This window comes from Prosopis cineraria, unplaced genomic scaffold (assembly GCF_029017545.1).
Source record: "Prosopis cineraria cultivar Desert tree isolate PC_DT_omini unplaced genomic scaffold, ASM2901754v1 PC1479, whole genome shotgun sequence".
Classification (NCBI taxonomy): domain Eukaryota; kingdom Viridiplantae; phylum Streptophyta; class Magnoliopsida; order Fabales; family Fabaceae; genus Prosopis; species Prosopis cineraria.
Genome location: NW_026556804.1, coordinates 1,877 through 24,619, shown reverse-complemented (window position 1 = coordinate 24,619; position 22,743 = coordinate 1,877). Strand labels below are relative to the sequence as shown.

At 33.0% G+C, this 22,743-nt stretch overlaps 3 protein-coding genes and 1 pseudogene across 9 annotated transcripts; 3 read left to right on the top strand and 1 right to left on the bottom strand.

Moving 5' to 3' along the window:
- Positions 1–154: 154 nt before the first annotated feature.
- LOC129300207 (probable glutathione S-transferase) lies at positions 155–1,184 on the bottom strand. Its single transcript, XM_054938752.1, has 2 exons — positions 840–1,184; positions 155–724 (listed from the first exon to the last, which is right to left on the bottom strand). Exons 1-2 carry the CDS (start codon positions 1,155–1,157, stop codon positions 371–373), a joined length of 672 nt encoding a protein of 223 aa, XP_054794727.1. The 5' UTR covers positions 1,158–1,184; the 3' UTR covers positions 155–370.
- Positions 1,185–4,131: 2,947 nt separating this feature from the next.
- LOC129300205 (uncharacterized) lies at positions 4,132–9,038 on the top strand. Of its 7 annotated transcripts, XM_054938747.1 has the most exons (7): positions 4,132–4,355; positions 5,587–5,682; positions 7,008–7,092; positions 7,248–7,311; positions 7,395–7,412; positions 8,290–8,483; positions 8,804–9,038. In XM_054938747.1, exons 1-6 carry the CDS (start codon positions 4,326–4,328, stop codon positions 8,471–8,473), a joined length of 477 nt encoding a protein of 158 aa, XP_054794722.1. In that variant the 5' UTR covers positions 4,132–4,325; the 3' UTR covers positions 8,474–8,483; positions 8,804–9,038. The 7 variants fall into 7 exon arrangements, 5 of the variants coding, with proteins under 5 accessions (XP_054794722.1, XP_054794721.1, XP_054794723.1 ...); XM_054938746.1 differs by lacking the exon at positions 8,804–9,038 and having other exon boundaries at positions 4,134–4,355; positions 8,290–8,788; XR_008590728.1 differs by lacking the exon at positions 8,804–9,038 and having other exon boundaries at positions 4,141–4,355; positions 7,395–7,472; positions 8,290–8,788.
- A 4,294-nt stretch (positions 9,039–13,332) lies between these two features.
- LOC129300208 (uncharacterized) lies at positions 13,333–14,587 on the top strand. The gene is made up of 2 exons (XM_054938753.1): positions 13,333–14,252; positions 14,340–14,587. Exon 1 carries the CDS (start codon positions 13,641–13,643, stop codon positions 14,223–14,225), a length of 585 nt encoding a protein of 194 aa, XP_054794728.1. The 5' UTR covers positions 13,333–13,640; the 3' UTR covers positions 14,226–14,252; positions 14,340–14,587.
- Positions 14,588–16,433: 1,846 nt separating this feature from the next.
- LOC129300204 (malate dehydrogenase, cytoplasmic-like) lies at positions 16,434–19,871 on the top strand (annotated as a pseudogene).
- The last annotated feature ends 2,872 nt before the right edge of the window (positions 19,872–22,743 follow it).

Sequence of the window (22,743 nt, the reverse complement as noted above, 5' to 3'; positions counted from 1 at the left end):
CGGTATTAATTGTTGGGCTGTCCATTGTAGTTATATATAATTAAGAGAATGTAATAATACCATAATGTCTTACCGGCTGAGATTACCATTAAAATATATAGAACATATAATTCGGTCAGTCAGTTTGAGTTTTAATGACAATATACCTACAGACTTCGATGCATAAAGCACTAATAACCATTACTGAGATAAGTTCCATCAGTATCCAGCATGTGTCAAACTCAGAGTGCTCGCAAATATGATACATTATAACATTACACCCCACCTATGCCCCACTTACGTATTATATGGATTATGGATTTACGTCTCTCTTATTTTCCTTACTTTATAGATAGCCAGAGCGAATAAAGCTCGAAGTAGCTAGTCATGACTAGCTAGTAGATGATAGCTGAGATCTGCGATGGTGATAATAGAAGAGGAGCTCATCTCTCGGGGGTAAGGAATCCTTAATAATGGGGTGATTGAGAAAATTGGCAGTCCAAGCAACAATATCCGGAAATTTCAGAGGGCCTAAAAATTGAAAGGACCCGACTTGTTCCCAAACAGGGAGCCAGTAGAAGATCCAACCCAGTGCGATGTCCAAGTAGCCTATGTTGTCCCCTCCAAAGAATTTCTTACCTCCAATCTCATCCTCAAGTTTCTGCATCGATTCCCTTCCTACCTGCAACGCACTTTCCTTTTCGTCCCCACTGAAGCACATAGCGATCCACGCGGATTCCAGAATCTGTTAGCAAAATTCAGAATCATGAAGGAAGCTACTCCAGATTCAAACCAAAACAATTTCAGCAGAAACTGTTACTTAAAGATGTTGAGGCAAAGAACTGAGTTTTCAATTTCACCTTTTCTTCAGCAAACTGAGACCAAAAGCGAGCGAGGGCTTTCTGGTAAGGCTGAGGAGGGAGCAACGGACAGTGAATCCAAGTTTCGTCGATGTATTCAAGGATGAGGGATGATTCGATGAGTGGTTTGTGGTGATGAAGCAGAACCGGGACCTTCTTGTGAACCGGATTCAGCTTTAGAAGAAGGCTACTTTTGTTGAAGATATCTTCTTCTATGTATTCGTACTCGACGCCCTTCAGCTTCAGAGCCCACTCTACCCTCCTCCCAAACAGGCTCTCCCAGAAGCTCACTACCTTCACATCTTCTTCCCTTCCCATTACCGCTTTCTCTGCATCCCTTTGAGTCTCTCTGTAATTCACAGTTTATATAATTATTATGTTAATAATTTAATGAACGGCGCAGATGACCCATTGACCGTTGGGTTGTCTTTTTTTTTTTTTTGACTTTTCGGAAATTTCCTTCTCAATAATCAACTAATTTTATTTTCATTTCAGCTTAAAATGATTTCTCATGTTTAAATTAATTTTTAAATATTTTTAATATTATATTATTAATATAAAAATTTTTAATATTAAATCTGAATTATTTAAAATATATTTAAATAATTAATTTATAAATATTAAATTACATTATTTAAGTTATATTTAAATTACTTAGAGTATATTTGGATAGTTAAATTATAAAATTATAAAATTTCTCAGTATTAAATTAAACTATTTAAATTAAATTTATACTAACTAGATTGATAATTAACAGACTTATTAAAATCTTTTATATCTTTTATAAATTTTATTTTAATAAATATATCATTAAATATATTTAAAAAATTATTTTCAATGATCAGCAAAGATCATTTTAGGTTAAAAATAAAATATCAAGATTGCTCCTAATTTGATGAGCACTGAACGTGAACACTGCTTGCTTGATTATTTATTTACCAAAAAAAAATTAGATGGAAGAAAACTATGTTAGTAAGTTGAGAAGATATTTCTTTTCATTTTTTCCTTTTTAATAAGATATTTTTATTAAAAAATATGAAATAAATGATTACTTTATAAAATGTTAATGATAAATTCTATAAAGATAATAATAAATGTACTCCTTTTGATCACAAAGTACCTGTAACTATGTCATCAAAATTAAAAGGATGTTATTAAATTATTAATTTTATATACTCCCTCTGTTGAAAAATGCAATGCATTTTTTAAAAAATTAAATATTTAAAAATGTGAGATATTTTTAGTCTTTTGAGATATAATTATTACTTTTTTTTAAAACTGCCCCTATTGATAGTAACTTTATATTTATTATAGAGTGTTTAATAAGGATGAATGTAAAAAGATAGGGTTAGTTGAAAAGTAAGTAACTACTTTATTGGAGAGTGAGATTTGATTAAGAATACTTTATATTTTTGAACGGAAAGAGTAAAAATAATAAATTTTTGTTTTATTCACGTTTGAATTTTTTTTTAAATTTTCACTGCATTGCCTCTCATAAAATCGTAGTCGCTAAATTTAAATAGAAATAATATTAAAAAAATATAATTCACGCCTCATCAAATATCATATATTAAGAATAATATATCTTGTTCTAAAAATGTCTATTTATCATATAAGGATACATGGGCTGGTAAAAAAAAAAAAAGGATAAACGGGAGTAGATAAAAAAAATTGTTTACTTTTTTCTTCACAAATCATAACAAAATTACTCAAACAAAAAAAATATTTTCATTAAAAAATATAAGATAATTTTAATTAAATTTTACCCCAATTAACTAATTAGCTAACTTTATTCAAACTAAAATTATATTTTATATTTATTTTTATTTAATAAGATATTTCATTTAGAAATAAATATAAATTATTTACTTATTAAAAATATTTTTTACAAATATGTTATATTTTATGATAAAGGTGCAAATTTAGTTATCAACTATTTTTTTAGAAACACTGAGTAGTTTATATTATGAGATAGTATAAAATAAATTACTAACTTTAAAAAACGGAGTATTTAGCACCTACCTTTAATTTCACTTGACAGGCGTTAGCTCCCTATATGAGCCTACCTTTGATTGAAAATTGATATATGGCACTCTACCTCAACATAAGATAAAGGTGTAAATTTAATCATAAATTATTTTTTCGAGAAGCATTAGGTAGCTTTTACTATCGGGTGGTATAAAAAAAATTATCAACTATAAAAAAACAAACAATGTAACATCTTCCCATTAATTTTGGCCAAATATAATTTATTTTCTTAAAAACCTACAACATGTTAAGCCCTCTAATGCTCTTACATTCATTCTTAATCTTATATTAAGAAGCAGAGGTTTAAAAAGTTATTATTTAATTATATTTACGAGGATAGCGCCAACGAAGTAGAAGAAGAAGAGGGAGGATATAAAGTTTCATTTAAATATATGCAATTCAAGTGAAGTAGCAGTTTGAATTATAATATTATTACGTGTGGAAGAAACTTGATTCAATTGCTTCATTTTATATAAAAAAACGCATGACTGAATTTATGATGCTACTATAGGTGCATAAATAATTAGTGGCTAAATTAAGTTTGAAGCAAGCTTCTTCCACATGTAATAACATCACAACACAAATTGCTATTTCGCTTGAATTGCCACAAAGATTCAAACGAAACTTTTTTCTACTTCCTTTTGCTCTTCTACTTCACTGGTGTCATCCTCGTGCATGTCTTCAAATAAGAATTCTTTGAGCTTCTCTTTTCTCAAGCTGAGACCAAGAATGAAGGTAAAAAAATTAAAAAGATTGATATGTTGTGAATTTCATAAGTATGAAAATAAATGACGTTTGATGAAAATTAATAAGAAGGTACTATACAATTCAATTTTAATAGTTGATAATTTTTTTGTATCATCTTACGATAAAAGTTACTTAATGATCCTTAAAAAATAATTCATAATTAAATTTGCATCTTCACCCTAAAAAATAATTATTTGTTGAGGTGGGGTGTCATGTGTTATTTTTTAATCAAAATTTTGTAGGCTCACTTGGAAAGCTAACATTTATCAAGTGAAATTAACAGTAAATGTTAGATATTTTATTTTTAAAAGTTAAGAATTTATCTCATATCATTTATAATATAAGTTACTTAGTATTTTTTAAAAATATTTGATAGCTAATTTTCAACCTCCATCCTATTTTTAAAAATTCAGTCTCTTAAAAATTGTCCCGAGAGTTGAGAGTACACTTTGCCCTTTTTAACAATCCAATCATTTTTTTCCCGCTCCTCAAATTTCGCGGCAAACGGTGCCGTGTTGCTTCAGTGGAGAGGCAGTGGAGGGGAACGCATTAGAAACAATCTGACTATCGTGGTCCGATTTCTGCCAGCTAGATTCCCTGCACATGATTACCCTCCCTTCCCTGAAGTCGAAATCCCACAGCAAAACGGCGGTAACGGCAATCAGTCTTTTTCCGAAAGCTAAAGGTATCGTTTTTCCAATTCACGGCTGAATGGCTATTGCCAATCTTCTTACTGGAGAGGTGAGAATGTATTTCCAGTTCAAGTCTTTTCTTCTTGATCTTTCATTGGTTTCCTTGAAACTGGATATCTGTCCGTTTCTTGAATTTTACATTCGAGACTTGCGAGTGTAGTTGGCAAATATTTCTCCTCTTTTTTTTCTTGCTTTGTATCTTTTGTCATTTAAGAATTGTTTCAAATGTGATAAAATTCATTTGCCCCTGTCCTAATGAAGCAATTTGATATGGATTGATAAGAGAAGCTGTGGCCTGGAAAACTTGGTGATCAATATGACCTTGACAACAGTCCCCAGATGGTATACTGAAATTTTCAAAATGCTGATTGAATTTGATGCATTTATTCCGCGGGACTATGTTATGAGTTCCACATGAGGAAGCCTGCCTCCCAAGAAAGTAGGGTTTATAAATTTAAGGGACTCATCTAGTCTTTTGGGATGGGGCTTTCTATCTGGATTTATGCTCATAACAGTCAGTGGAAATAGATTATTTAGCACTTCCATGCAAGTTAATAATCAGTTGAAGTTAGGAGATATGAACCACTAAGTTGTCAAGAGATTAGTACATTAGAACTTTTGTTTGACGGCTTTAGCATCGAACTACTTTTATTTTTGAAATTATTAATTATTTTCTTAATATTTAGCCCCCGGCCCTTAGCCTCAGGTCTCTGCACTAACCATCTGCCTTCAAATGTATGTTTGGAAATTGACAACAATTTATCATTAATTTTTTAGGAATGTCATGCTGCCAGTGCCATTGATTCTATCTGGATAATCGCTAGTTAGTTTCATTTTTCTTCTCCTGATCTAATCCGTTATGTGACTCTAGCTTGTATTACTTTGTGTGAGTTTCATCATCCAACTTGATTATCCTAATGTTTGTCTGACACCAATTGACCATGCCCTTCTCGAGCTTTTGCTGTCACTAGTAGGCTTAGTTGTATCTGACTGCCACCGCTCTAGTGTACCTGATTGTTAACATTGACTTCCTCTCCATTGGGTTCAGCCTGGTGTCAGATTCATGTTCTACCTCAGTAGAATTGAGCACACATTGCGCATACCTCCTCATCTTCTTAGCCTTCCAATTCAGGAGTCTATACATAAGGAGCTTGAGAAACTTTTCTTGGATAAGATTTGATGGGCTGTCATTTTGATTTTCACTTATGAACTTCTTTTGTGCAGTTTAATTTATTAAATTTTCAGTGCTGATGCTGATATGGTTTTCTGTGATGATAAAGGTTATTGCAAATTTTAGGCTGTGCATTTATGTCTATGACATTAGATCCATTGAGGGCGGGTTTATCTTCCCTGACGATGGTGCTGCGACCTATACGGTATATGTTCTTAACTTGAGAACTCTACATTTGGCCTTGAGGCTTTTCATCATTTGATATAGGTTTAGGTCTTGGTGGTGCATTTTGCTGTGGGATTGAATATTTGATAAACGATAGCCTGTACTGATTATTTTGGCCTTACATAAGCATTACGAGGAAAGAAAGAAAACTGATGTTCAAAAGACAATCAAAATTGTGATTGGTAGACACATAAATAATACTTTTATATGCAATTAGTTGATAAAAAATTAGTTTTTTTTAATGATGTGTTGACTTTGTTGTGTTTACTTTAATCATGTTCCGTCCATTTATAGGGGACATCATTACTGCTGAATTGCTAAAGTTCTGATGCTGATGGTTTACGCTGTATGCCCATGATTTTCCTCTACTTCTTGATTGCAATTTTCACCTAAATTGCATCGTTTAGTTGCTGTCTAATTTCTTAATTTTTTTCTCTAGATATGTGCTGCTCTCATTTATTTTTTTGCAGAGCCTTTTTCACTTCTAACTTGCTGACTCCTGTTAGTACCAAAGTACAACATACAGATGATGTTTTTGCTAACCTGTCTAGCGGGTGCAAAGTATGATACTTCTTCCGTCCCAAGTTATAAAACACTTTGAGAGAAGAGTCAACGTCTCAAAATATAAGACACTTTAATAAAAATAAAGTTTCATTAATGATATTTCTTCAATATTACCCTTTTCATATATTTTTTCTCTTCAATATTCTTTCATCAATGAAGTATTAAATAAAGTGAATTCTTAAAAGTTTATTTTTTGTTTTGAAAAAGTAATATTGTAAAGTATATTTAATGAGTTTTATTGGTATGTGAAATTTTATTTAAAATTTTCTTATAATTTAGAATGGAGGGAGTATTTGTTTTCATTCTTTTACTCCCTCAGTAATCCCTTTCTAAATGTTGCATGTTTCTGGTGGTTAGTGACTTTTACATAATCTCCACTCTAGCATTATGAGGTTTTTGTCCTGAACTTCTTGCCCGATATCTGTGCTATTTCTTTCTTTTTTCTTTATTTGTCAGAGTGAGAAAAGACTCTGAATTTAAAAAGAGTGAGTTTTTGTGTGGTTGAAATTCCAGAAGAGTGTCAAAGGCAGTAATTAAAATAAACCTTCGTGTTAAACTGTGAATCTGATCAAATCTAATGTCTATTTGTGCTTCTTTATTTCCTTTTTTGCATAATGTTTCTCACATCATGTAGCTCCTTTTTTCACATGTTTGCATCATGTTATCATTTCTTGTTGTTCAGTGGTAGGGATATTTATTAATAATTCCTTCGTAGTTGTAATGTTAACCTCTGTTTGACAGTATCACTTGGATTCTTTGGTGACATTTATGTGCCAGTGCATCACATGCCCAATCCATCCCATTTTGACGGCGAAGCAAAAAATAGGTGATGTTGCTTGCACAGTTCATCTAAAATTTGAGATGACCTTTAAACCTTCTGTGATACGGTGCCTTCAAATAGTCTTCTGCTTTGTTGAGATTAATAGGCGTTTTTATCTGAATTTTGAACGCCATACTTATCTGCTTCTATTCAAACTACAGCAATAAAGGCACGTGGTTTTGGGATTTTAATGATCAATCATGTCCTATTGATGATACTGATGAGGTTCACTTCCTTCTACTTTAGCATTATTTCAACTAACTGCTTGGAATGTAAGAATATGCTAATTGCGAGTTGCAATATCACAGATCAAATGCTTTCAAAATGTGAGTTACCCTTCAATTCCAGAAGAGCAGCCAAAAGAATCAAAGCTATTTGCCCCTATGGTGGTTACTGTATTTATTTTAACCTTTATAGTAAGTAATGATAATGATTGATTGATGGAGAAAAGGGGGATGAGAAAGATATATAGTGGCTTTGCTTAGACATTTTGTTATCTTTGTATACATTGAGTTGTTGGCATATTTAAATATTTCCCCCTCTTTGGTTAGCACTTAGGAAAAGGAATACCTTTCCATTGCATGACAATTTAGATGTGAAATATATATTATATCTCTTTATTACTTAATAAGAACTATTTCTTGTTCTAATAATTTTTATTTAAGAACACATATGACATTTTATATTTAAAAGGTTACTTTTTCTTTTTAATTTTATTCCCTTTCTTCATGCCTTTTCATTTCGCAAACCAAATGAGTTTGAGACAACCTTGGGGAAAGAAAAATTTATAATTACTATTTTATATACTAGCACCTTGATGCAGAAAACTGTGTATTAGCAGAAGACTTCAATTCTACTAGCAATAAAAGCCATAGGGTAGAATCCAGTGGCGATACTAGGATCCTGAGCTATTGGGTGCAACATTGTTCAAATTAATAATTAAAAGTTTTTTGAACTTAAAATCTTTAAAGTTTGGTCAAAGGTGCAAAATATTTGGATTAAGGGGTGCGAAATATTGAAATACATGAACTTTTCTTGTACTTTTCTCCAAGCTCAAGGGTTGCATTTGCCCCTCTTGGCTTCAATATAGTGCCGCCCATGGTAGGACCCTCTCCGGCAATGCATGTTATTGAAACTTGGAAGTGTGACTCATCACGTCTTTCATTATGGGAAGCATGCCTTATCAAGTTGTCTATTTTATAGGGTTCATTGGATCATGATGGTCTTGGCCCAGTTTCATGGTGGTATGAGACGCGAGAAGTTGAGGACGAGTAAACGTCAGTTTAAAGAGCTTAAGGCGTCGCCAGATGACGAGTTCATTACACCCTCCAAAATTATGCCAGAAGTGGTGGCTGCTTTATGGGTCAAAAGATCTTATTACTTTTGAAAAGGCCTCAGTGAGTACTTCCTGCTTAGTTGCATCTCAAGATCGGTGATGTACCTTCCTCAATGTCTTTGCCTGTAGAAGTATTCCCTTTTTTATAATTCATTTGTTTGTTTCCTTGCTTGCATGTTAAGCTTACATGTGCTTTTGGTTCTTTTAGTTATATTTTATTTTGATTTCTTTAATTTTTTTATTAGTGCAATTTTGCTTTCATACTTTTCAAATTCGGCAATTTTGTCCCTGCCAGACCATTATAAATGAAAGCTAGTCTTGATGACTTGGTTGTTGTCTTCTGACATGGCTATTGATAAATCTGATGTGGCTCTCTTCTAGATACATGTGGCATCAAATGCAAAGCCTGTGAACGTACGTTCCTCGTTTGCCCCGAATTTGGACTCCATCTCAGTAACCATAGTTGGCTGTGAAGATTTTATACTATTATATTTAGTTATTGATACGCCAATCATACGTTGTGCTAGTAATTTATTTGCCAAAGCTTCCTTCAAAGACAACAAAGCTCTGTAGCAAAAAAAAAAAAAAAAGGAACAACCAAGCTGAAACTTTTCTGCCGAAAATTTCTGTGCCGAAGAAATGTGAGTGACTTAAGCACATGTCATGAGGACTTGCCAACACTGATATTTAATCAAGTATTAGCCCGCCAATAGATTTTCATTGAAACGAAGAAAATGGCCAAACAAAAAAATTATGGCAAAATTATAATTAAGTCTCACAAAAGAAAATTTATTATTGACAAGTCTTATAAAATTTATAAAATACTTTTAAGTTTTAAATTCTAACTATTTATAACTTGACAAACGATATTTATAACAAGCTAATGAGTATTTACACTTTGAAAAAAAAAACTTGTAATACTAAGTTGTAATTGTCCATTGATCAATTTGTAAATACTTTTTGTCAAATTGTAAATGTACAATATTTGAGAATTGAGAATATTTTGTAAATTTCGATAGATTTCTTGATAATAAATTCTTTTTTGGGAGATGGAAGTATAATTTTTTCAAGAATTATTAATTTCTTCACATGCATGCTAGAGCAACAAGTGGAGTACAGGACGGGATGAAGTCGGATATGGCCATCGTGTTGTCCAATAATTGGTGCATGGCTTGCTTGACACATCCGTTAGAAAGAAGCTAATTTCAAAGCACGCCACCACGATGGCTACAATTCTTACAATCCGGTAGCCACATCAGACACCCGCTAAATGCAGGTCGAGCCAGAAAGGATAACAGATTTTAAAAAAAAAAAAAACTCTCCTAACAAATATTTAATATGACTGTATACACAAGGCTTGAGCCGAGACTAGTTAAATTAGCACGGTTGCCTGAGCTGCGCGCTCATTGGTTCAAAGCTCAAACAATGGTATTTGTTTGTGCATGATATGCTTTTGGTATAACAAGTAAATTGAAATTAAAATTTAAAGACTAAATCTTGTCAATATAGTAAGCAATTTTTTGATAAATAAGTGGTCTCACATGTCACAACTCACATGTGATATCATAAAATGTGATAGAACGACCGGTTTATTGTGGGCTTATTGATGATTATATTTAATAATTAATATATTTAAATGGTTGGTTAGGATTGCTTTATTTTTTTAATGTATTAAAGTATTTTCTGATTATAAATTTACAAGTGAAAGTGACAGTTTATACTTCGGCGTAGAAGATGGTTCCTATTCATCACCATAACAAGAAAAGACTTAGGGAGAATTATATTAAAATCTCATAGAAAATAATTAATTACTATAAGATCCATTAACAACTGAACTAAGACTATTGTCAATAGATTTTATAATAATTAATTCTCTTCTGTAGGACTTATTAGAAATTGTGCCCTAGGACATTCATTCATTGTAATTTATAATGAATTTGTCCTTTATTATCATACTAGTTGTATGTTCACTTTCGTAATTATATCATAGGATAAATTGTAATGACTATCCTGATCGATCACCTTTATGGGAATAAAAATGAAGACTAGTATAATTTTAATTGATGTATGGTGATACGAACCAAAATCATGGGTACTTATAAGAGTATAAAATGTTGGACCGATTCGCCATGAAAAAACTGCATGAATCAAGTCATAAACTTATCTCATATATAAACGTATTACCAAGCCATTTGATCAAAGATCATCATAAACTTCTCCATGATGATTGTTAAGCTTTGACTTAGTCAAAAGTAACTTTGAATTGGGTGATTATAAAGGCTATGATTGAATTTTGTGGATTTCATGTAGAGGAATGTGAATAGTCAAGGTAAAAATTGTCCCTCACATTAGTAGAGAGATGCCACTAAACCCCTTGATGAGTGAGATTGAGAAATGCATGGCTATGCTACAATGAAAAAAAAGTTTTCATTTCTATAGTCAGTCTACTTAGAAATTAAGAAAGTAATAGTCACATAAAAGAGGATGATATTTTCATGCCTCATACTTGATCAAAATATCATATGATAAAAGGGATGTAATATGGTTGTATTACAGGTTATATCAAATCACTGAACCCTATGTGATTTAGATAATTGCAATGTTTTGCTTGCTACTTGTGGACTAATGACACTATTGGCCTCCAACTAACTTTATATAGGCCTACAGGGTTGCACACAATAATGACCTAATTAGAGCTATAATATCCAGATTCAACGAATACAACATTTTATAGATAAGGCGTCCTAGTTGATATATAGATAAGGAAGGAATACAACATTTTAATTTAGGATGAATAGATTTTATATTTGTGTGTGTTTATATATATATATATATATATATATATTTATGTGATAAATATTTATATGTGTATATAATATAAAATTCAAATTCAATATTATATAATACAATGCATATATTTGTATATTATATTATATTATATTGTGTTAGCATTAAATTTATTTCTATAAGATAGGATACATTTAATAACTTATATGACATAGAAAGATATCATATAATTTTTGAAATTTGAATTTATGAGATAAAGTCAAGTTGAAAAAAATCTTATAAGATATGATATCTTAAATTTAATTCATGAAAATAAATTAAATTGATTTTGGTTGGCTCTTAAATGGATTAAATAAAATAGTTTAAATTAATCTATTGGATAGATCTAAATTTAAACTAACCTATTTAATTTGATTTTGAAATTGATAAGGGTTAATGAAGAAATTAAATCTTCAAAATTAATCCTTATTAAATTCAAATATATCTTCAAAAATTTGATAAATAACTTCTATATAAGATAGAGGCTAGGGTTTTTCAAAAACACTAATGGAAAAGTGGTGAGATGCCATGCGAGAAAAGAAGGAAATCATGACTTCTTTAGGTGACAAACAAACAAACGTTAAAAGTTTGAAGCACAAGCATGTTGTTTGAATTCATGTGAATACTGATAGAGAGAGCTGGTCATGGAGATTTAATTTCTTAGATCCAAACAAAAAAGATCTTTAAGGTTGCAAGTGTAAAGATAAAGTTATATCTACTCTAATTTAAATGACGTCATTTGATCTGTGATTGAAATTAAAAAACTTTAAAATTTAATTTTTTTTATTGTACCCCCAATTCCAACTGGACCTAAGTGTAATTCTCCAAAAGAATTAGGAAGAATTACGTTCAAGCCTATAGAAAAAAAATAATTATTATATTATCTATTAATAATTGAACTAAGGTCAATAATTGTATTGTCTATGCCTTAGTTCAAAATTCTCCCAAAGAATTAGCCGGGTGTAGGAGAACAGAAAATCAAGACAAAAAAGGTTGATATAGTTTGAACTTTTTTTTGGTGGATCTAAAGTCAGAACATCACAGCAAGATAACAAACCAATGATAAAATAATAATTTCAATAAGGCAGGAAATTTGTTGTATTTTCATTTTCAGTTTTGATGAAAAAGTAAAGTGGATAGCAAGACAGGGTTTTCCTGGAAAACTGCACATGGATCAACTTCTGGAGAGAATCACAGGTGCTTTAGTTGAAAGGCTATCTTTTCTACCACTGAGGTACGAGATCTTCCAACAGAAAAGGAAACTGATAACTTTATGTTATTAATTACAGACACATAATCACCTCAGGGGGTTAAAGGAACTATCCAGATTCCAAACTACACATGTTTGGTTGTCACTTTCAAAGCGATCGCATGTTGGTGACTAATTCCCTTATTGGAATACAGTGACTGCCAAACAAAGCCTGATCTTATTGTTCCTGTGACTGGAAAATTGGTCTGAGTATTTAAGGGCCGGCTAGCGTTGGTCTATTCTCAACCTTCAAGTCTGACAACTAACATTCAAAATCTCATCGCCAGACTTTGAACATTGAAAGCATGGTGTGCCCATTATACTATAATTAGATCGAGACAGGACAGCAAAAAAGCAATTTTTATTTCACAATTGTTCACAATTATGTAAATGTATTAAAATTGCCTTTACAGGAGAAAATAAATAGAACTAGAGCCCACACGAACCCAACCAAAAGTTGCGTGCAGGCAATGCACATGGAAAAGCCAATATTGGTGGGCGTTGTAGGACTGAGCTTTGAGCTTTCCCTTATATTCTCACTAACCTTAGCACCCAAGGTTGCTTTTTATGCTGTCTATTTTGCCGAAAGTGATTGGCTTTGACTTGGAAACTTCGACCTTTTAGATTTAATGAATTGCAAGTTTTGCCATTCCTCTCTATGACTGGCTCTATGATTCAAATTTTGCTGCCATGCAAATCTAATAGTGGCATTTCTGTGATTTTGTGGAAATGTAATGTGCCAACATGGTATAAAAAGTCAGTGTAGCTTTGCAACATAACAGGGCGCTAGCAAAATATTCTACAAGACAAGTATTTCTCCATATACGACACAGATGCCATGTGACATTGAATATCATTATCATATCACATTAAATGTGTAATTTAGGGGGGAAATGACTTCTTTTACAGATTATCTTGGGAAATTTTGGATAGTATGGTATGTTTTTATGGTGAAAAACAAAGATCGTGGTAGGAAGAAAGGAATTATAAAACTAGTGGGGCATCATCAAAACTTGCTTCATAAGGAACATCTTCAACATTCTCTTCATCTTCTTCCCTTTCCATCTCTCTTTTCTCCTCAGAAAACTTATTTCATTCACAGAATCATCATAATCGTCTCTTTCATATCTTCCTAAAACGTTGATGTCTCGCCTAAGACCAATAAAAAAGCTTCAACCAGCAAAGAGGGCATGGAGGAGCTTCTCCAACAGAGTCCAATCCAAAGTCAATGAGCTCAACATTCCAAGAGCCATCAGAACCACAATTCAACGCCTCGTTTCCACCTTCCATTCTCTGCGTCACTTCATCTCTGCCAAAGCTCGTCGTCGTCATCGTTCTCTTCCCACTACACCTTATTCTTATTATAACTCCTCCTCTTCTCAACACCATGTTCAAAGCAAGAACTTCAGCGCCATACGTATAGATGACCTTTTTGCAGAGCCTTCATCTCCGTCTTCTTCTTTCTCTGCTTCTGGGTATGTGGCTAAAGGGGAAATGAGAAGCAAAGGCAAAGCAGAAATGGGAAATAAGGATTTGGGTGGAAAAGGAAAGAGCAGCAATGGGTTAGATACTTTGGAGGATGCATGGAAGGTCGTGGTGGCTAAGTCACCGAATTTGCAGGTGGATGAGAAGGCAGAGGAGTTCATCAAGAAGTTTCACGAGGACATGAAGCTTCAGAAGGAGAGGTCTTTGCTTGAATTCCAAGAGAGGCTAGCTCGCAGTACCTGAACTGATTAATTATTGGACAAAATTTAGGTATAACTTTTTTAGTGTTTACCTGAGAATTTGATAGTAGATACTGAAAAACTTCTACCTTCAATAATTCGACATATTGATGCGCAGGAGGTTTGGTTTTAGTTTTGGTTTTCTTCAATTTGGGTTCAGTCTCTGAAAGAAAAAGTAACCGTACAAATGCAAGGCTTTTGGAAAGATGTGTGAAGATTGTGCAGGAAAATTACTAGGTTTTTGTGAGATCTTTCTTTCTTTTTCATTTTTGGGCTTCTTCCATTTGTTGTCATTCTTTGTTGGCATACAGTAGGGAGAATTGCGCTGTGGTTTCCGTTGTTTTAATCTGATAAATAAATTGTGTATGCAATGAAGTAGTAGTAGGTGTCTTACTTGTGTTCTCCTAGTGGCACTGTTTGGTGCGCGTCTAAACCAAAATTGATCCAACGAAGAATGAATTTGATTATGCCAATAGGAATTGGGGGCAAAAAGTATAGGCTCACATGCTAACCCAAAATTACACTCCATTTGGTTAGCAGTAAACTTAATATGGACGAAGAATTGCATTCAAATTGGACAGTAAAATAAAATATGCTAGCTAAAATAAAACAAATTAACAATACTCTCTTTATTAAAAAATGCAAGGTATTTTTTAAGGAGTTAGATGTTAAAAAATATAAAGCATTTATATTTTTATTTTTTAAAGTATAATTATTATCATTTTTTTAAAGTGTCCCTTTTAAATAAATTATTTTATATTTATTTTAGAATGAAACACTTTATTAAATAGAGATAAATATGAAAATATAGGATTAGTTTAAAAATAAATAATATTTTATTTAAAAATGAGATTTATTTCTGGATGGAGGGAATATAATATAACAAAATAAGGGCATTTTGGATATACATTCAAACAAGCATTAAATGTATATTTCCAAACATGCCTTTTGGAAGCTTTTGAAAATCATATCCATAACATTTTGATCATGATGACAGATAATTCTAAATGGATTGGGGAAGGTTTTTTATGCTTTTAATTCCGTCAACAATTCTCATCAACATGTAAGAAAATAGAAGACATTACACACCAAGAGCGCAGTGCAAGTTTTAGCCTTCTCTAGGGAAGGGGATTCCCCCGCCCCTCAAGAAAACATTGCCATTGCACATTATCAAAGTTTCAATTAATTGATATTTTTGCCAAAAAAAATTATTGACAATTTCTTTTTTCTTTTTCTTTTTACATAAATTATTGATAGTTTCAAATGGAATTGATAATAAGTTTGAGAAACTCGGCACATGATTTTATTTCATAAACAACATGACATTAAGACTTAAGAGTATTATTTGGACTCTCTAAGTCATTTTTCTAACCTACTAATCATCCTTTTTACATCTTTGTAATTCTTTTTCCTTTTCATCATAGGTCTTGTTGGCCGAACTTTTTTGCTACAACCACAAAGCTTAATCAGTTCAGTTACGCGAGTGTAATGCTGCTACCTTGTGTTTAGGATATATCTCTATATATATCCCTATGTTTGGGGGGTGGGTGGGGGAATGTTCATCCAAATTGTTTTCCATTTAAGTATATAAATTTTAAGAAAATACATGCAAACAAATATTAATTGCATCAAACTATTTTTCTTGTGTATGTGTTCTTTCATGAGAGTCAATTCTGTTTGTGATACTATTTGGTATGAACACATGTCATAATAAAAATTTAAATATTAATTTATTATGAAGTAAAAGATTATGTCTTTTTGTTAAACTATAAAAAATAGGTTGTGAAGAATTTACAAGTTTCGTTACACTTCAAAAATCTTGGCCTGCTCAATGTGGACTAAAACTAATGCAAAGCCATTTTTACTCTAACAATCCACCAAAATCATGTTTGTTTGGCGAGGCTAAGTCCAAACTAACCAAATCAATTTTCCACTGAAAAAGCCTTCAAATCATTTGGTGCAGTTGACCAAAAAAAGGGATTTTAAAAAAAAAACATTTGTGATATATTTGGATAATTCTAAAAAAATACATTTAAAATATACTTTTTTTAAATCCAAATAGTTGTATGCGGAAAAAAGTTGATGTTGTTATTAATTTGTTTTTTAAAATATAGTTTTTCTTTGTTAAAAAAAAATAGTTTACTCGATTTCGAAACGACGTGGAAGGCTAGAATTTGCACAAATTGCCCCTACAAATCGGACAATTGGTTCTCTTCCCATGGCATCGACCAGAATAGATTCCAAGATCCTCCATTTCTCGCTGATTCATTATTCACTCTCTTATTACCCTTCACGAGAAGCAGAGGAAGTCACTCTTCTTTCTCGTTGATCTGCTCCATTTCTCCCAGCCAAAATCAATGGCCAAAGAACCAGTTTGTGTTCTCGTCACCGGTGCTGCAGGTACGATATCCATCCAGATTATCGCATCAGTGCTCCTGTGCTTCAGATCATCATTTACTGTTGGTTTTCTGCACGATCGTTCCTAGTTTTAGGTTTATCTGCCGATTCCATATGATGGGTTTGTGTTAAAATGCTGTTTCTATTGCATATTCGATCTCGATCTGATATGGTTTAGATCTGAGCCTCTGATGACGTGCGCCTGTGGATTTTTTAGACCAGGTGATTGGTATTCTTGATCACGGGGAAGAATACGAATGTACAAGTTCTTATTTTTTTTTTAGATTTCTTTCGTGTGGACATTTTGTTGTATTTTCTGTTTCATAGTAGCCTGTGTCTTGGTTTATACCGCACATGGTCGCATTCGCATCACTTATAGGGAGTACAGTGTCGAGATCCTCTGGCAACTCTTTTTCACGGGCTGCACCAGCAGGTTTATTTTTTAATTTATTTTTTGGAATGAATAAGAAACATGTTGGACTGCCATGCTCAGTTTGGACTTTGGCAGTTGAATTCTTATTGCTCACTCAGTGAGACTTCACTCTGAATGAAGTTTGGCAGTTTTTACAGTTATGACTCAATAGTTTCTCTCTTAGAATTTGTGATAAAATTCCTATATGTAAGTTATGTAACTCATAGCACCGAGAAAGAAATGCCAATAACGCCGTTCAATCCAATAGTGGTTCCGATGCGCTATACTTTTGTGCTAGGCTGACATGATGCTTTGACCATTACAGGACAAATTGGATATGCTCTTGTCCCTATGATTGCTAGGGGAGTCATGCTGGGTCCTGACCAGCCTGTGATTCTCCACATGCTTGACATTCCACCAGCGGCAGAGTCACTGAATGGGGTTAAAATGGAGTTAGTGGATGCTGCATTCCCACTTCTTAAAGGTTAGGCTTTTCTTCCCTGTGAAAAGTTTATGAATTTAGCAGGCAATCATCTTGGAATTTTGTTGAAGTGATACACCAGATTCTGTGGTCCAATGGTGATCCATTTAGTTGACCTCAGTTAATAGGATAAAGCTTTTTGTTGTTGATACATTAGAGTAGATTCTGAGGTCTCATGAGATTACTTGTTCCAGGTGTTGTAGCTACAACTGACGTAGTTGAGGCATGCACTGGAGTCAATGTTGCTGTAATGGTTGGTGGGTTTCCCAGAAAAGAAGGTATGGAGAGAAAAGACGTGATGTCAAAAAATGTGTCTATCTATAAGTCCCAGGCTTCTGCACTTGAAAAGCATGCAGCTGCAAACTGCAAGGTAATTAGTCTACGGAGAAACAAAAAAGTTTGCTATAAAGAACTTGGCTGTGGCCTTAGGATTTTGTAAAATACGTCTTATTTTTCGTCAGGTTTTCCCTTTTGGATTAGTTGGCATTTAGAGGAAGAGAATCTAATCCTATGTAGCCAAGTCCATGAGATTCATCTTGATTAATTTATCTCTGTGCTTGTATTGATTGAATTTCATTTCTTTTAAAAATATTATATTGATAATCTTTATTTTTGGCTTTCATCTTGTGTAGGTTTTGGTTGTTGCTAACCCTGCAAACACCAATGCATTGATCTTGAAGGAATTTGCACCATCTATTCCTGAGAAAAACATTACTTGTTTGACTAGATTGGATCAACAGGGCATTGGGTCAGATTTCTGAAAGACTGAATGTTCAAGTTTCTGATGTGAAAAATGTTATAATCTGGGGTAATCATTCTTCAACTCAATATCCTGACGTCAACCATGCAACAGTTAAAACCCCAGCCGGGGAAAAGCCTGTCCGTGAGCTTGTTGCTGATGATGCATGGTATGCGGTTAGATGAATACTTATAAGCTTAACATTTGCACCTCCATTCCCTCTCCGCCTTTACTCGATACATTTTTGAATTTGTTGAAGTCTTGAAGGATTGACGCAAGTTTCTATTTCGAAGGTTGAATGGGGAATTCATAACGACTGTTCAACAACGAGGTGCTGCAATTATTAAAGCTAGAAAGCTTTCAAGTGCACTATCTGCTGCAAGTGCTGCCTGTGACCATATTCGTAATTGGGTACTTGGAACTCCAGAGGTTGGTTCGGTTTTGTTTTTAAAGCAACCTCCCAAGAAAAAAGGGGAAAAAAAAATCTGCTAACTTCATTCTTCTAATCTAAATTCAGGGCACCTGGGTATCAATGGGAGTATACTCTGACGGCTCCTACAACGTACCAGCTGGGCTAATTTATTCATTCCCTGTCACTTGCCGCGATGGGGAGTGGAAGATAGTTCAAGGTAAGAGTTTGGTTACTCTACGGGGAGAGAATGGAGCTGAAACTTTCTATCATTTCTCGAACAAATTTTTGTCTTTAATATTGCGGATCTTAAATTGATTTGACCATGATTTCATAATTGCAAGCTTTAATTCCTTGTCACTGTTAGTTTTTCACTAACCTGATTTACTATTCTTACTAGCAATGCAACTTGGAATTGGACGTTAACTCACTAATCACCTGTTCACCGTAGAAGATCTAATCTGTTGCAATGATAGATTGAGAATTGCTGTTTTATCGTAATTTATGTAGTGGTTCAGTGAAATATTAGGAGAGAAGCAAAAGACCAGTCCATTTGGCACAATAAGTGGTGGAATTCCTTTCATCAGGCATTAGTTTGAGATAGAATCAAACAAGTATGCCCTATTTTTTGTCAAACCTTAACCCGGAGACAACTGGCAGGACTTTGGATATGACAGTTTCAAAATCATGGATGACTTAAGTATTACAATTTAAGCCATTTTGTTATCACTTTCTTTGCACTTATACTGATGTTATTGGATGTATCTAACATTGGTTTCTCTCATATCCTGCCAGGCCTTCCCATTGATGAGTTCTCGAGGAAGAAAATGGATTTGACAGCACAAGAGCTGTCGGAGGAAAAGGAATTAGCTTACTCATGCCTCTCTTAGACTCTGCTTTCTTCTTGTTTGGCGTCATTGCTGGTCCCTTCGTGCTATCCATAAAAGTAGTTTATATATTGAATAATACAACTTTTTTAAATACAAAATAACTGATAAAGTGCTAGTGGAGATGCTATGCTGCTTTCTAAGGTAATCACTTTACTTGCAGCATGCAGTGCCAGAGTTCATGATCTGTACTTGTGATAATGGACACAACCATCTTCTCGGGTTTTTTTTTTTTTTTTAACTTGTTATTCCAATGGGCGCTGCACTGGTGATCGTACAAGATTATATATATTTTTTTAAGGAAAAACAACTTTGGATTCCTATACTTTGTTTGCATTTTGTTATAGGTTCTTTTAAATTTTTTTTCAGTGTTTCAAGTCTTATATTTTTATTTTTGGATATTTTAGGTTTATCTAAAGTTTTTATGCTTTGTTCATTTAAGAACTTAAAATATTAAAAAACAATAGTGTAGGAACACTGAAAAAAAGTGCAGGGATTTGTAATAAAACATGAATAAAATGTATGAATCTAAAATTATGTTTACCCTGTTTTTAAATGCTACTGTTTTTAATGTCTCAATCTTTGTCTTCACTTGCTTCCTAAAATATTTCATTTCCTCCCTCTCAAGAAGACAAACCATTTGTCCCTTAAAAAATTTCACTTATTTCCCTAGAAGAATTATGGGAAGATAATTGAAGCATCCTTGATAAGAAATGTAGTTGCTGATAGGTCCCTTTCACACATGGCAATTGCATATCATTATGTGGTATTTTGAAGCCGATGGGATTTATTAATAATTAAATTTTCCATCTGCAACTTTTATATGATTTTTTTTTAGAGGATAATGAAAATAGAAACGAAACGGGAAGCAGTGGCCTGCCATCATGCCCAATAATTCAAAATATTTATCATGGGCCCATTTCTTCTTCTTCTTCTTTTTATTTTTTTAATATAGAAGGCTATGGCATAACAGTGCAGAAGTGATAAAAATCATGTTTAAAATTATAAAGTTTCTACAATTATGTGGGGGATTAACAAGAATCATAGCGTTTTAGTTATCCCAAGATAGCTGTTGGGCAAACTGTTCAGCATGTCTGTCAACTTTTTAAAAATATAATCGAAAGTTGTCACTCAATCTTTCACAACAAAGTCTTTAATATAACTGATGATATCAGTAAATGAGTGTTGTTGTGCCCGATGAGTGATAAGACTTTTATTGAGTTAGAATAGATATTGACTTTATAAATTTTAGCATTTCAGCATAGATTGAGACTTAAATTCTTGGTGTTAAAACAATAAAACTTAAATTCTTGAAAGGGGGTATTTTCTAATTATCTGGGTCAAAGACCTGCGATGTTGAAGTTTATGGGGAAAAAAAACTTAAAAAATATCATATTCGTTTTATTTCTTGATTAATCATAATCGTTTTATTTTTTAAAATGAATAAATACTCTATGATATTTGATCAAAAGCATATGCTTGCTGGCGTGTGTATTTTAGCAATAACATTGTGCGTTGCTCTATTCAAGATAGCAGATCTCGATAAAAAGAAGGTGCCCCTGCACATCGCTTATGTGCTCTACAAATAATTTATATTGATAAAAAAGAAACAAGAATATCAATTTCATTAAAATAGACAAGATTGAATAAAATAATAACTAGATCATCTTCTAATATTTACATAAAACTTGACAATAATCTTTAACAATATTCAAGACATACTCCATTAAACTAGTGAAAAAATATTTAAGAATATTTTGATTAAAAAAATGTATTACCTTGAACAATAATTCAAATTATGTAATATTTTTAAATTTTGTAAGAATTTCATAAAATGGTGAACATTTTAAAGTAAATGCATCTCTAATGAAAGAAAGAAAGAAAGAAAAGCTTTGGGCCCGTTTGGTTGGATAACGGCAATCGTAGTCAATCGGAAATCCAGCCCGAGAAAGAAAATCGTCCACAGGTTTGAAATCAAATCTCAATGGGATTACCCTTTGGGAACTATGTGGTATTTACTAAAATGCCCGTCGTTCAAAACTAGGAATGACGTGGCATATCATCAGACCTGAATAAGTGTAAGAGGGTCTCTCCATCTTTTTTCCTTCACTTTGTCCATTCCTATCATTTAAATTATTTTATTAAATAATTTTTTTAAATTATAAAATTAATGAATGGTGAAGACGGAAAAAGTAAAAAAAAAATGAAGGGAAAAAAAGTGAAAAACCCTCTTCCCCAATAAGTGCCAAGGTCTGCTTGCAGTCCACTATTCTGCTGATGTCCGTATTTGTCTTAACAGTAACACTTCACGAGAAATAGAATCTGCAAATTAACCATCCTTCTTCCGCATCCATTTTCTCTCTCCCATCAAAACACAATGGCGAAAGAACCAGTTCGTGTTCTGGTCACTGGCGCTACAGGTCCGATATTCGTCCTGAATATCCTATCCGCACTCCTATGTTCCAGATCTATCATTTACCCCACTTTACTGCTCGATTGATCCTAGTTTTGGATTTATTTGCTGGGTCTCTATGATATATTTGTGCTATGATGTTTTATGGTCGATTTTGATCTGATATGGGCCTCAGATCTAATTCTCTTATTATAATTGCTTGTGGATTGTAGTAAGGCTTGCGACTTTATGTGCTTTTGATTGTTGTTTGGACTTTGGAGCAGTTGATTGGTGTTTCTGATGAGAGGAAAAGATACTAATGTACAAGTACACGTGTTTTTTCTATGTTTTCTACGGGATTCGGGGTCATTTGATTTTATTTATGCCTCAGAGTTTCCTGGTTCATGCTGCAAAATGCATGACTGCATCACTTCTCGGTGTTATATTGTTGAGATCATTTATTATCTCTTTGCAATGGACTGTGCTAATGCCTTCCATCTTGTCTCTAAACAAACAAGAAAGACATGCTGATAACTTGATATAATAGACAGCATGCAAGTTGACGTGCTATAAGTACGACTTATGACTTCACTTTGTGAATGAAGTATAGCTGCTTGCTTTTGTGATATCTGAATAATGGCTCTTATAAAAGAATTCCGCAAGGAGTTGATTGTTTTTTTTAGAACTTCCGATCAATATTTCTCTTTGAAATAGAAACTGAAATCGAATGGTTTGGGCATTTTTGATAATCTGTGTTAAAATTTCCAAAGTATGTTTTCTAAGTTGCTTTGTTTGTGCTTTGATT

What these genes read in the sequence shown, in the direction of transcription:
- LOC129300207 (XM_054938752.1), bottom strand. Translation starts at nt 1,157, where the DNA reads ATGGGAAGGGAAGAAGATGTGAAGGTAGTGAGCTTCTGGGAGAGCCTG. An exon ending in CTCAGTTTGCTGAAGAAAAG is followed by an intron (nt 725 to 839) that starts GTGAAATTGAAA and finishes TTTTGCTAACAG; the next exon opens with ATTCTGGAATCCGCGTGGAT.
- LOC129300205 (XM_054938747.1), top strand. Translation starts at nt 4,326, where the DNA reads ATGGCTATTGCCAATCTTCTTACTGGAGAG. An exon ending in CCAATCTTCTTACTGGAGAG is followed by an intron (nt 4,356 to 5,586) that starts GTGAGAATGTAT and finishes GTGATGATAAAG; the next exon opens with GTTATTGCAAATTTTAGGCT. An exon ending in ATGGTGCTGCGACCTATACG is followed by an intron (nt 5,683 to 7,007) that starts GTATATGTTCTT and finishes TCTGTTTGACAG; the next exon opens with TATCACTTGGATTCTTTGGT.
- LOC129300208 (XM_054938753.1), top strand. Translation starts at nt 13,641, where the DNA reads ATGTCTCGCCTAAGACCAATAAAAAAGCTTCAACCAGCAAAGAGGGCA.